The 12836-nt window shown below is 62.5% G+C and overlaps 1 protein-coding gene across 1 annotated transcript; it reads right to left on the minus strand.

The window, feature by feature from the left end:
- Positions 1 to 50: 50 nt before the first annotated feature.
- On the minus strand, positions 51 to 10083 carry XKR7 (XK related 7). Its single transcript, XM_065032106.1, has 3 exons — positions 8542 to 10083; positions 3881 to 4080; positions 51 to 3786 (listed from the first exon to the last, which is right to left on the minus strand). Exons 1-3 carry the CDS (start codon positions 8967 to 8969, stop codon positions 2834 to 2836), a joined length of 1581 nt encoding a protein of 526 aa, XP_064888178.1. The 5' UTR covers positions 8970 to 10083; the 3' UTR covers positions 51 to 2833.
- Between the last annotated feature and the right edge of the window lie 2753 nt (positions 10084 to 12836).

Raw genomic sequence — 12836 nt, forward strand, 5'->3', positions numbered from 1 at the left:
CAGAGCATGAGCCAGAGGTGCTGGGAAGAACAGGTTCCCCCAAGCAGAGCTTATTGAAATGAATTTAATATCTCATGTTGCAGCAAAATTAAAAATATACAAAAAGTTTGTGGTATACAAAAAAGTCTCGGTATGGACCCCGGCCTCCCGCTCGCCACCCACCTGCGCCGAGGGCCCCAAAAAAGAAGGTGGCACACAGAGTATTTACAGTACATGACAGTGGCCGCCAGGTCCCAGAACTGGGTTGGGGGCTGAGATCTTCTGGGACGCAGCCCCCCGGCAGCCCCCACCAGAAATGAACAGCCCCAGAACAACCCTCTTCCCGCTCCCTGAAGCTGGGGCAGCCCTGCTGCCACCCCCAGAGGTGACACCCCTCAGGGACGAGGAACCCGTCCCCTGTGGAGCTCGAGCACGCCCGGAGCTGCCCCTGTCCCACAGCACCCAGCTCTGCCCTGGGTCACATCCCCTCGTCGTGGCCCCAGCAGGCCGGCGCTGCCATCCCAGTGCTGCCGCTGGCACCAGGCGCCCGGTTTGGCTTCCCCACTGGCACGGGCTGGGTGGCTGGCAGCAGGGTGGCCGAGCTCCGGGCTGGGAGCGAGTCCCACGGCTGCATCCTAGCCCCACGCGTGGACGGGCTCCCCGCGCCGAGCAGGGCAGGGGCTCGGTGCTGCCTGCTGCTGCCTGCTGCGGGGAGCCCTGCCCGCAGCAGCCCGGGGCTGAGGGTACCGTGGCTTGAGTGCATAGAAAAGTGTCCCCTTGCCCCGCCGCGCGGGTCCCCACGCACACCCGAGGGTGACGGGCACGGGGGGGTGCAAATCTCCCCGAGCAGCGGCTCCTCTCTGCCCTCGGGGACACGGGAGAGGGGCTGGGGAGACCAGAGGAGCCGCCCCGTGCTGCCACCGGGTCCTCCTGCGGCCCGGCCCCGGTGATTTCTGAGCTCAGTGAGCAGGACCCGCTGAGGAGCCGCCGCTTGACGCCCAGCGGGGTGAGCCCCAGCCCGGCCCCCCGCCCGCTGCCCCCGACCTTCCCTGAGGAAATGAGACCCCCCGCTCCCCCGGAGCCCCCGCCCGGCGCTGCCCCCGGCAAGGCTCAACCCCCGGCGGGCTCTGCCCGTTCCCGGCGCTGAGGGAGGGCTGGGGGTGCGGGGGCGCCGGGCTGCTGCCCAGCCATGCTCTGCACCCTCCACCAAGGGTTTCCGAGGCTTCCAGTTAGCACCAGTTAGCACCAACGACCGCCGTGACGGCCCGCCGCAGCCTGCTGCCACCCCAGCCTTCCAGCTACGGAGAAACGGAAAACAAAATCTAAGTGACGCCACCGCGCACCCCCGCCCTGGCCGTGCCACGGGGCACCCACCGTCCCCGGGACCCCACGCCCCGTCCCGGTGCCAGCAGCCAGAGCCGTTCCTGGGGCAGAGCCCCCACAGCAGCCCCCACCGTGTGCAGTGCCCGGGGGTGCCCCGGGGGTGGCTGGTGACACTGTGGGGCTGTGGGGGGATAGTGGGAATCTGGGCAAGGCACAGGGGCCGTGGGTGCTGGGGGCATGAGGGACCAAGGTGGGGCACAGCCAGGGGGTCTGGCAGCTCCCCCGCCCATGTGCGCGCGCACACACACACATATGCATACACCCCACGCAGGGGACACAGGTGACATTCAGCACAGCCCTTCAGGCTGGGACACACCAGCAGGTCCGGGCAGGACCAGGGACACATTCAGACCCAGAGGCCAGGGCAGCCCCACCTGGCTGGACAGGCAGGGACAGGCAGGGACAGTGGCAGGGAGGCAGAGGGAGGTAGGGGGGAGACAGGATTCCAGCTCAAGTTTATACTGGGGAGCTGGAGGGGCTGAGGCCGATGTGGGAGATGGATGGAAATGCTCCTGGGTGGGAAAAAATGCCAAACCCGGAAGGGGAGAATGACTGGGGGGTGAATCCCACTTTGGGGAGCCCCATGAATGCCAGTGGCCCTGTTCCGCCCCCCCAGCCAAGCCCTGCTCCCCCCCAGCCGCAGTGGAGGTAGAAAATGTCACACAAAATGTCACCATTCAGGTGAAAACAAACGCAATGAGATGAAGCGGTTCATGAGGGGATGAGGAGGACGGTGGGGTGACACCACCCCAGTTGGAGCCAGGGCCCAGCTCCATGTCAGGGGGAGCAGGATCAGCACCCATGAGAGGGTTCCCAGGCTGGGGTCTGCACCCTGCAGGGCAGTGGACACCCCCTGGGTGTGGACACGGCTTGACCCCCAGCCAGGGCCACCAAGGGTGGCAATGAAGGGGCTCCCCCATGGCTGGCACTGCAGGGCAGGAGGGTCAGGAGACATGGAGGGGCTGGCTGGACCCCAGCTCTCCCCTCTCCTGGCTCCCTGGGGGTGACAGGAGCCCCAAGCACACCCCAGTGCAGCTGCGCTCCAGCCCCACGGCCCTGCCGTGGTACATACACCTGTGTCCCCACACGCTGCCCTCCTGGGCCATGCCATGCCCTGCCATGGCCCAGGCCCCCCAGAGCCACTAGCCCCCAGCCTGGGGGCTCAGTCCCCACCCTGCACCACCAACCCAGTCGAGCACTGGGGGTTGCAGCACCCACCACCTTGGGCTCAGGCACCAGTGAGGTATTTTGGCAAGGATGAGCCCTGGGGGGAGCTGGGGCACCCACCGTGGGATGGGACATGGTCTGGGCTGCAGGAGGGTGGCGCAGGGGGGGATAGCACCAAGAGACCTCCCCGGCTCCCACCCGCGGGGTGCTCTGCGTGGCAGCACGGCAGCACCAGCAAAGCCAACAGAAAGGCAAACGGCTGCAAGGATGAGGGGCGGCACCAGGAGGGCCCCATGCCTCCACCCTACACGGTGGTCTCGTACTCCAGCACCTCCTGGGGGGCACCGGGGGTGCGGTACTGCAGGCGCGGGGTGGTGGGTGATGCGTACTCCAGCGCCAGGATGGTTTTCCGCAGGCGCCGGTCGATGAAGTGGGCGTCCCAGGCTGGGTACTTCTTCCTGGGCAGGTCAATGCGGATGACAGGCCCCTCTGTCCGCGGGGCGCGGGCGGCTGGCGCCGGTGGGGCGCAGGGTCGCACCTGGAATACGGGCACACAGCTGTCCCGCTCCCCCGGTGCCCCTTCCCGCTCCCCCCCTGTAGTCCGTGGCAGCGAGCGGGGGGGGCTGGTGATGGCGTCCGTGGGGGACCCCGGCACTGGGGCTGGTTGAGGACGGAAAATGCAGCCCCCAGCCTGGGAGCCAAACATGGGGCCGTTGGGGTGTAAGAGGCAGTAGTAGATGAACATGAAAAAGATGCCAAGGGCGAAGCTGGAGCTGACCACGCAGACGAGGATTAAGGCGTCGAAGTCGGAGATGGCCTCGCGGTTGTAGTAGAGGAACCAGAGGACGGTGAGGGCGGCGTTCTCCGACAGCGTGATGACATAGTAGATGCACATGCGGTAACGGCTCCGTCCCTCCTTGACGTTGAACCAGCAGAAGATGTAGATGATGCCCACCACCATGTTGTAGATGATCTCCTCCCACTTAGACATGCAGAAGTCTGTCTCGCCCTGGATGATCCAGAAGGTCATGATGCACCAGTGGGTGACAATGAAGATGCCGAAGTAGAGCTGGAACACGGAGGCGAAGAGGGCGAAGGCGATGGCGCGGGCAGCGATGGTGAAGAGGTGCCACAGGATCTGCACCACGGCTCCCTTGTAGGACATGGGCATTTTGTCTTCCCGCGAGTCCCGCAGCACCTTTTGGTAGGAGGCGATCATCCACGCCAGGGAGAGCAGCGAGGCTGAGGCTGAGAGCCCTGCGGGCGCAAAGCAGGGAGGGGCAGTGAGAGCCTGTGCCAGCCTGGGGTGTCCCCCCAGACACCCCCGTGCCCCGCAGTCTGTGTCCCTTACCCTGCAGCGGCTCAATGCTGTTCTGCTGCACCATGATGCTGAGCTGCAGCACCAGCTGGGGTGCGCTCTTCAGGAAGGTCTCCAGCAGCCGCAGCATGCTGATGTCCGCGCTCTCAAACATCATCCGCCAGTAGAAGTGGCGGCGACGGTGCTCAGCCTGCCAGCGGCTCTGCAGCCCCAAGTACAGTGTGCGGAGGTACCTGCGCAGGGGGAGTGGGAGGGTGAGACAAGCCCCCACCACCCGGGTAGCCGAGCTCACCTCCCCCTGCCCACGCCAGGAAAGTTACTCCTGCCATTCTGCTCCAGCCAGCACTTCCCCCAATTTGGGGCACGGGGAGCCCCCCCATGCTGGGGTGCAGGGGGCTGCAGGGCTGCGGCTATGCTGGGCACATTCCTGTCCCAGCCCGGGGACATGAGATGCCAGGAAGGGGCAGCTGGTGCAAAGCCAGCTCAGCTCCCTGCTGCCCCGGGCTCACTTGGCTTTCACCGCGCTGCCCACCCACTATCACAGTGCCCACCCAGTCATCACCCCACTCTCTGTCCCCGGCACTGCAACTACACCCTCTCTCCCAAACTGGGGATCCCTCCCCAGACCTGCTCTCTGGTCCTCCATGGATTTGGGGTGCCCTGGCCCCAGCCCAGCACTGTGTCCGGCTGTTTGTCCAAGGGGCTATTTTGGTCGTGGCTGACGTGGAGCCCCCCGGCCTCTCCCTGCCCAGCCAGGACAATGGCACCAGCTGGCCATGCCGTGGTGCCTGCAGGAAGCTCCCGGCTGCTCATGCCGGTGCTGCCTCAGCTCCTGGCAGGGCTGCAGTCACAGGCACACACCGGCCCCGGCCATCTGGTTGTTGGCTGGGGGTCAGCAGAGGTGTGTGTGGCACTGACGTACGCACCGACTGAGTCACCGCCACCAGGGACCCCTCCAGCGGCACGGGGCCAGATCCGGGCACTGCAGGAGGGGACGTGAGGCCGGATGGGCAGGGCATCCCCCGGCAGCTCTGCCTGCACCACCGACTGGAGGCTGTGGTGCCGGATGAGGAGGAAAACAGACTGATAAAGCGGGAGGCTCCTGTGGTCCTCCCCAGCGAGACAGATGATGCCCCAGCAGCTCTGTCACCACCTGCCCTGCCCCCTCCCGCTCACCTACCAGGAACCCCAAAAAAAACCCTGAGCAGTGGCCACTAGACAAGATGTTGCTGTCACCAAACTACATGATTTCAGTAGTTCCGTCCTGGTTTCAGTGGGTGCCCATGGTTGGAAGGGACAACCCACCCCCTGTGGTCAGTTCGGCTCTCGGTCCCCACCCGCATCTTTGCACCAGTGACAAAACAACACTTTAATGTCCACTTTGAGGGGAGCAGCTAATTTCAGCTTTTGCTGCGACCCGTTCATTGTTCATCGCTGCTAGGGGGGAGTGACTGCGGCTGCCTGCCCCCCAGCACCGATTTGCGACCCAGTGCCAGCAGCTCATGGACGGTTAGGCCTGCACTGCCATTGCGGTACTGCCATGGCTGCTGCCCCCCAGCCCCTCTCCTGGCCCCGCAGAAGGGCCCAGGGACAGAATCCCCCCCTGGCAGGTGTGAACTAGGGGACAGCCTGGGGACAGAGGGCATGGTGTGGGGGAGAAGCAACCAGAGAGGCAATGCAGAGCCAGGGCTGCCACAGGGCAGCGCTGATGGTCCCAGGACACCCAGGCACCAACAAGGCCCCGGGCATCAGTGACCTCATCCTCTCCTTGTAATCAGCCTCACTAATTTGGCTCATGAGCAGCTCCCTGTGCACAGACCCCTGCACCAAGCCATCCCCACAGCACAGCCAGCAGCTGCCACACACCGTCCCCAGCTCTGCAGCCACTCAACAAGTGACCCGCGGCCTTCCCCAGCTTTTGGTGGGGACACAATTACTCTCCTGTCATCCCGTCAGCTCCACAGATCTCATTAAAATGAGATTTCATCTCCCATCAACTCGCCAGAATGAAATGTTGATTCTTATTTGTTATGCATTTGATCATCCCGTGGTGTTTCTGCCCAGAGAAACATCCCCACGCGCTGACAGTGCATGGCGAGCTCCTACCAGCCCAGCGCCACGGCAGCTGCACGGGAAATACAGAATCAATCACTGGAAAAAAAATCATTTAATTTTCAAAAAACTGATGATGAGGCAGAAACCAACCACGAGAGCTCTCAGGGCTAATTGCTGCCTCCTTTGTGTTCCACAGTCATCCAGCAGAGCCCTGCAGCGGGAGGTGCTGGGCTGGGGCTTTGCTGCTGGCAGTACCATTTACCCCCAGCTCCCAGTTACTGACCCCGGTTTTCAAGTGTTGGAAAAAAAGAAGCATGAGGAGAAAAGCCTGGCTCTGGTTATAACCAAATCCACTAATTATTGTCCTCAGATGGAAAAGGATGAGGGATCCCCAGGTCCAAGACTGAGCAATAGGGAGTGTGATTTTCCTAGAAGGTAATTTGGGATATCAACCCTTAATCCTTTATTTAAACAAGGAAAAAATTTCCTGTTGCAGCCATTTTAATCCATTACACATCCCGCCAAGTCAGGTCATCAGGGAGAGGCCCACGTGCACCCAGCCAGACTGTCAGCCCCCGGGCCCGTGACACCACTGCCGCTTACACAAACACATGGTCACACAACTGGCACTGTCTTGAGAGCATCCCTGGCAGAGTATTTGCCTTTGCATCAAGAACACACTGATGACAACTAACTTCAGCAGCTTCTCACAGCAGCTTTAATTTGAGATAATTTCAGAGTTAGTGCTTGGAGCTGGCGTGCCTTTGTGCCCTGCGGTTTTGTGATGTGGGGGCTTTGTCACAGCTGGGGCTTGGGGCTGGGCAGTGATGGACTGGGTAGCGGTGAGACATGCTGAGATGGTCGCCAGGCAGGGAGGAGGCGGGTAAATTGGGGAAAGGGGAGGTGTTTGGCAAGAGGCATGGTTCCCTGGCCAGGGAAAAGCCATCCCTTCCCATGCAGCATTTACCCAACACTTCTCTAACTGCCACATCCACCTGCACCAGATCCAGCTGCACTAATGGGTTTAGCAAACTGCATTTAACTGGTCACCCGAGCTAATCCTAAATCCCAAGATTAGAAAGAGCCTCAGCTGCAGCTTGAGACCAACATGTCCTGGAGGGTCAGTGCTGAGAGTTACTGCTTTAATTGGTTTAAGAGCCTCCGTGGTGCAGCAGATCAGGAGAGAGTGGCTGACACCACCGGGAGCAAAGCCCTGATCACAGCCCAGCCCAGCTCCAGCCAGGACCAGGGCTGCGGGGCCAAGGGTGGCTGCAAGCAGGTTCAGCACCAGGGGGCCAGACATCCCTGTCCTCTCCCTCCCCAGCTCCTCCAGCACATTTTGCAGGGTTCACGTTCTTCCTGTAGCCAACACACCCTGAGAGCTGCCATGGGGATGGGTGGGTGGTGGCTGTGCTGGGGAGGGAAGGGGCAGGAGCTCCGCTAACACGGATGCCCAGGAGCATCCCAGGAAGAGAAGCAGAGGGACACACACATGAGACAACAGGGGCTGGAGGAGCCTCTATACTACAGGAGCTCAGGAGGGGAAGCAGCATCGAAACCTGAGTGGGGAGCACTGCCTGCTCCGTGCATTGTTCCGGGAATTTGCCATTGTCTCCACTCCCCTCCCAGCACCAGCCTCCCCAGGAAGCAGCTTGACACTGGAGCTGCAGCTCTTCCCCAGCACCCAGAGGATGGAGCTCGGTGGAGCTGGGAGGGAGCAGGGCCAGGTCCATGGCACAGGGGAGGAAGGTGCCAATAAACCATCAGCTCAGGCTTCTGGAGGGTCTGCAGAGATGCAGGCAAAGGGCCTCGAGCCTGTTCCAGCCTGCAAAGCTGCCACTCACCCTTGCCTGCACAGCCTGCCTGTCCCCAGGCCCAAAAAGGGGCAGGCAGCACAGCCTGGATGGGCTGGGGACAAATGGCACCTCCTCATTCACGATCCCACAGACAACAGCAAGCTCCAAGCAGGAGTACAGGGAGGTGCCTGGGAGGAGGATCCAAGCCCGAAGTGTTGGAGGCCGGGCAGAGGCACCCACACCCCCCAGGATCCGGCTGCCCTGGCCAGGCAGGCTCCCAGCAGGCCCAGTGCCACCCGGCCACGGGGACAGCAGGTCTGTGCCACACAGCTGGGCTGCAGGTTCTTCATGCCAGCTCCTGCCTGCACCCACAGCTCCTGCCTGCACCCACCCACACCCACAGCTGGGCTCTGCTGGGGGCTCTCCCCCACCACCCATCCTGCTGTGGCTGCAGAGGGATTGATCCTCGTGGCCCCCCCGGCCACCTGGGCCCCTGCTGCTCCTCACCACCCCCACCCACTTCTCCTCCATGTCCTGCTGTCCCACCCATGTCCCCTGTGCTGCACCCTGTCATTCCCTCCCATGTCCCTACTGCACCCTGCCACTCCCCCCAGCCCCAGCCCGGCTCCATTATCCCTGTGCTTCGAGTCCTGCCCCCATCAGAGCAGGGGCATGAGGCCTCACAGCCCCATCCTGGCTCCTTGTCCTCCTCATCTTCATCCTGCCTGTGTTCCTCATGGTCCCCCCATACCTCCAGACCTGCCCCAGCTGCAGGAGGTGGATCAGGCCCTGCAGCAGCCCCATCCTGACCCCCGGCACCCCCGTACCCCGGTCCCCCCGTACCTCCAGACCTGCCCCAGCTGCAGGAGGTGGATCAGGCCCTGCAGCAGCCAGACGCAGAGGCGGCAGCAGCCGCGGGGGCCGCGGGCGCTGTCCTTGGTGCTGCCGGCGCCGTCCTTGGTGCCGGCGGCGAAGTCGTAGACGAACCACCTGAAGCTGAGCAGCTGCACCACCAGCGAGGGCAGCAGCACGAACAGCAGCGTCAGCCCGAACCACCACCGCTGCCCCCGCACGTAGTAGTGGGCCGCCAGCCACAGGTCCGAGGCGCCGTCCGCGAAGCAGACCAGGAGGGCGCAGAGCACCCAGCAGCCGTCCCGCAGCCGGTACCGCCGCGCCGGGGGTGCCGCGCCGCCCCCCCTCCTCCCGCCGCTGCTCTCCGGGCTCTCCAGCCGTACGGCCGGGCCGCCGCCGCCGTCCGACTTCGCGGCCATGTTGTCGGGGGAGAGGAGGAGAAAGGAGGGAGCGGGAGAGACTTCCGGAGGGAGGACGGCGCCGCCGAGCCCGCCCCGGCAGCGCCCGCCCCCGCCGGCCTCGCCCCGCGCCCGCCACCCGGTACCCTCCGCCCGGCCCGGCCCGGCCCGGCCGAAAACCCCCGGGCGGCCCCGGGAGCTCCCGCTACGGGAAGAGTAGCTGCCCCCCAGCCGCCGCCGCGGGGTCCCGGGGGAGCGCACGCTGCCGGTGGGCACCGCCCCACGTCGGGAAGGGCAACCGGTTCCCCCCGGTCGGCTCCGTCCCCCTGGGCGCCCCTCTGGCAAAGGCTGCCTGGTCCCCGCCGAGCCGCCGCCCGGTGCCGGCGAGAGCCTCCCCGCAGCTCGCCCCGGTCCCGGCAGAACCCGCCGGGGCAGCGGCCGTGCTGCCCGGCAACCCCCCACCCGGCTCCACAAGCACCGGAGCTCCCCGGGCAGCTGCTGGGCGGCTCTGGGCTCTCCCGGCCCCGACTCTCAGCCCAGGCAAGACCCTGCTCAGGGGTCCGGGTGAACCACCCTGGGCCTGGGCAGATGGAGATGCTGCAGGGGCCTCTGCTCCCCCAGGGCTGGGGCAGGGCCACAGGCCACCGGGCTCCTGCCTGGAACAGCCCGAGGGACCTGCTGGGTTGAACCTGAGCCCTGCTTTGGAGCAAGAGTCCCAGCCTTGGGGACATCCCTGAGGAGCCACACAACCAGTTGAAGTGCCAAGGTTTCTGCGTGGACCCTGGGCACTGGGGCTTGGATGCATATGTGCCCAGGTGCTGCCCTGCTCCTCAGCTCTGCCCCACCATGTCTCCTTCTGCTGCCCATCAGAGTCTGGACGCAGCTTGTTCAGCAGAGCCTGGTTGCCCTGGCCTGGCTGGTAGCGCTGTGGGACACATGCTCGCATGAGGAGCAGCGCAGTGCCGGCAACCCCAGCACTACTGGGAGGGAAAGGGCTGTTTGCTCCTTTGCAGTGTGTCTCCAGGGAGCGTGATCACATGCAGGCAACTGCTTCCTGAAGGCAGCTTCAGCCCCTAGCCCGGCCCAGGGGGATCCTCACTGCATTCCAGCCCCGAGGTTCAGCCCTGTGTGTCTGCCTGTGGAGGAGCCACACGCGTGGCTGCAGCCTGGCCCACGGTGACCCCATGGCGAGCATGGTGAGCATGCAGTGAGCACGGTGAGCATGCAGCGAAGGGGAGTGTGTTTCATCCCGGGAAACACGGCCTATTTCCAAACTCTGTCTTGCAGAACAGCAAGGGGGATCAGCTCAAATTGGGGGTGAGTCTGGGCTCCCGGCACACAAAACCAAGGGGACAAGCTGGGGGGAGGTGTTAGTCACCAGAGGGGGGCAGAGTCGGGTCCTCAGAGATGCTCTTTAGGTGCTGCATGTATTAGCATGGGTAAAGTGACTTAAATACCTAACCTTGAGATGCTTCTGACACATCCCTTCCAGAAATGCCTGCCTGGAGGAGGAGACGCTCCCTGCATCCCAGAACCTGAGGAAAATAACCTTTCATCTGCTGCTGGTCAGGGCCAGAGGCCCTTTGGAGGGAGGGCTCTGCTGGTCAGAGTCCCCCGGCTGTCTGGACAACCCCAATGGTGGGCACAGCACCATGGAGAGGGGAGTGGGGACCAGAGAGATATGGACCCACCTTCCTTCACAGACCCTGAAACACCCTCTCTGAAAGTGGAGTTAAACATCCACAGCCTGAGAACATGGGGACTGCTGTTTGAAGTCTGATTTATCTTAACAACAAGCCTCAACAGCCACAGGAAAAAATGAGAGAGAAAAAAACCCAATAAACATCCCTGAATCCTCCGCATGCAGCTGTCAGCAGGCAGGGAGGGTTTCTAGCTGCATACATAAAAGTGTTGCAAGGAAGAAAAAGGAACATGCTGAAACCAAATCCTGCTCTTTGCACAACAAAACACACAGCAAAGCAAAGCAGGGCTCAGGAGCGGGTGGGGGGCTGGTCCCTCCAACTGCTGGTTCCCAGGAGGGTACATAAAAGTGCAACTGGTCCAGATGGGCCTCTGGTCGCCAGGCTGACTCCGGTTTCCACACAAATGGCCTGTCCCCATCACCAGCTCCAGGAGCAGAAATCTGTGATGATTTGCAGCTGGCTCAGAGCTCAGTTGGGGTGAGGCCCACAGAGCACAGCACCAGCCACCTCTCATTGCCCTGTGAATGTTTTCCAGGTGCCTGTGGCTTTGTGATCCCTCCTGCCATAGCAGACCCAGCGGCAGCTTCCCCCACACCTGTGCTGAGCTGAGCCCCGACTTCCCAGGGAGACCAGCCCCTGTCCCTCCACATAGACCAACATCCCTGGCAAAGCCCTGCCTTTGTGGCACTGTGTGTCAATGGCAACTCCAGATGGTCACTGTGCTTCTCTCCACTGCTGCCAGCACACGGGCAGCCCATCTCCCTCCCTGTCCCCATCCCTGTCCCCATCCTTATCCCTGTCCCCATCCCCTTCCCTCCCTCCCTCCCCCAGGGCTGCTGGTGGAGGTTCTGGGAGGTTTCCAGACTGCCAAAGGGGATGGTCCTACCCAGCCAGGCCACACTTCCCAAGCATCATCTCCAGCTCCAAACTGTGCAGCCAAACCTGTCTCCAGAGGCCATGTCTGTGCACGTGTGGCAGGACGGACAGATGGGGCTTTCACTGCCCAGAGAGCTTTTTGTCACTGATCTGAAAAACCTGTCCCCCTGGGAAGTAAATGTAGCTCCAGCTCTAGCTGGGGTCCCAGCACACCCCAGGAGAATCAGGCACTTTTCTCTTCTGATCCCATCACAACAACAAGGATCAAATGCTGCCTTCACGTTAGCAGAAAGTGGAAGCCAATCACTCTGCGGTGGATGCTGAAGTGTGAGGTTGCAAGAGAAAAGCAGACCCATGTCCTGTATCCTACATCCCACATCCCATGTTCCACATCCCACTCTGCAGCCAACCCCCATGCCTGTGTCCCACTCGGACTCCATGGGAGCCCATCTGGGGGTGGTGGATGGGAAACAGCTGCCCCCAAACAGTCTGTGGATCTCCAGCCGGCCACCCCCACTGAAAAAGAAACATTTTCCAGCACTGGCATCCAGCCCCAAACCTGCTGCCTCTTTTGGTTGATGTCAGGAAGAAATCCAACCCAAGTGTAAATCACTGCAAGCCTGGCCAGGATACTGCACACAAGTGCTTGCTTCCCTGGAAGCCACCTCATTTTAGCACATGCTGCCACAGACCCAGGAGCTCTTCCCAGTTAACTGTAACAAATGACTTTATGGGATTAGGGCCAGTAATCTTCCGATCTGGGTAATCTCCCTTAAGGGATTATTTACTCACAGAAGTGTGGTGACCACCGGCCAGCTGCCACCTCACTGCCTCCGTCCCTGTCCCCTGCGGTCCCTGTGCAGCTGCCCCTGTCTCCTCTTGCTCACAGGCTGGGTAGGGTGGAAAGAAGGGATAAAAGCCATTTTGTGGGGTGATATTTCCCCTGTCCTGTAGGCAGGATCATTCAGGGCAGAGGATGAACGCGGTGCCCTGGCAGAGCCTTGCGGCTGCTCCAAACATCTCCAGGGCTGGTCCCTGCCTGGCACAGACTGGGGGGCATAGGGGCTGGCCGCAGATGAGCCAAACCTTGGGGACCACAGCCAACTCCTGTCCACAGGGACAGCAAACCCTCGGCCCCCAAGCTCTCTGTGAGCCACCAGCAGAAATCTGAGCTCATGGCCCCTTGCTGTGAGTGCTCTTAGTGCATTCTGGGGGAAAAAAGCGCAGAAAGGCAACCTGATGCTCCGAGGGGCCCAGCTGCCGGACACGGGCACAGCATTAGAGAGTAGGCAGGAGCGCGGGGCTGACA

This window comes from Columba livia, chromosome 16 (assembly GCF_036013475.1).
Source record: "Columba livia isolate bColLiv1 breed racing homer chromosome 16, bColLiv1.pat.W.v2, whole genome shotgun sequence".
In the NCBI taxonomy this organism is placed as follows: Eukaryota; Metazoa; Chordata; class Aves; order Columbiformes; family Columbidae; genus Columba; species Columba livia.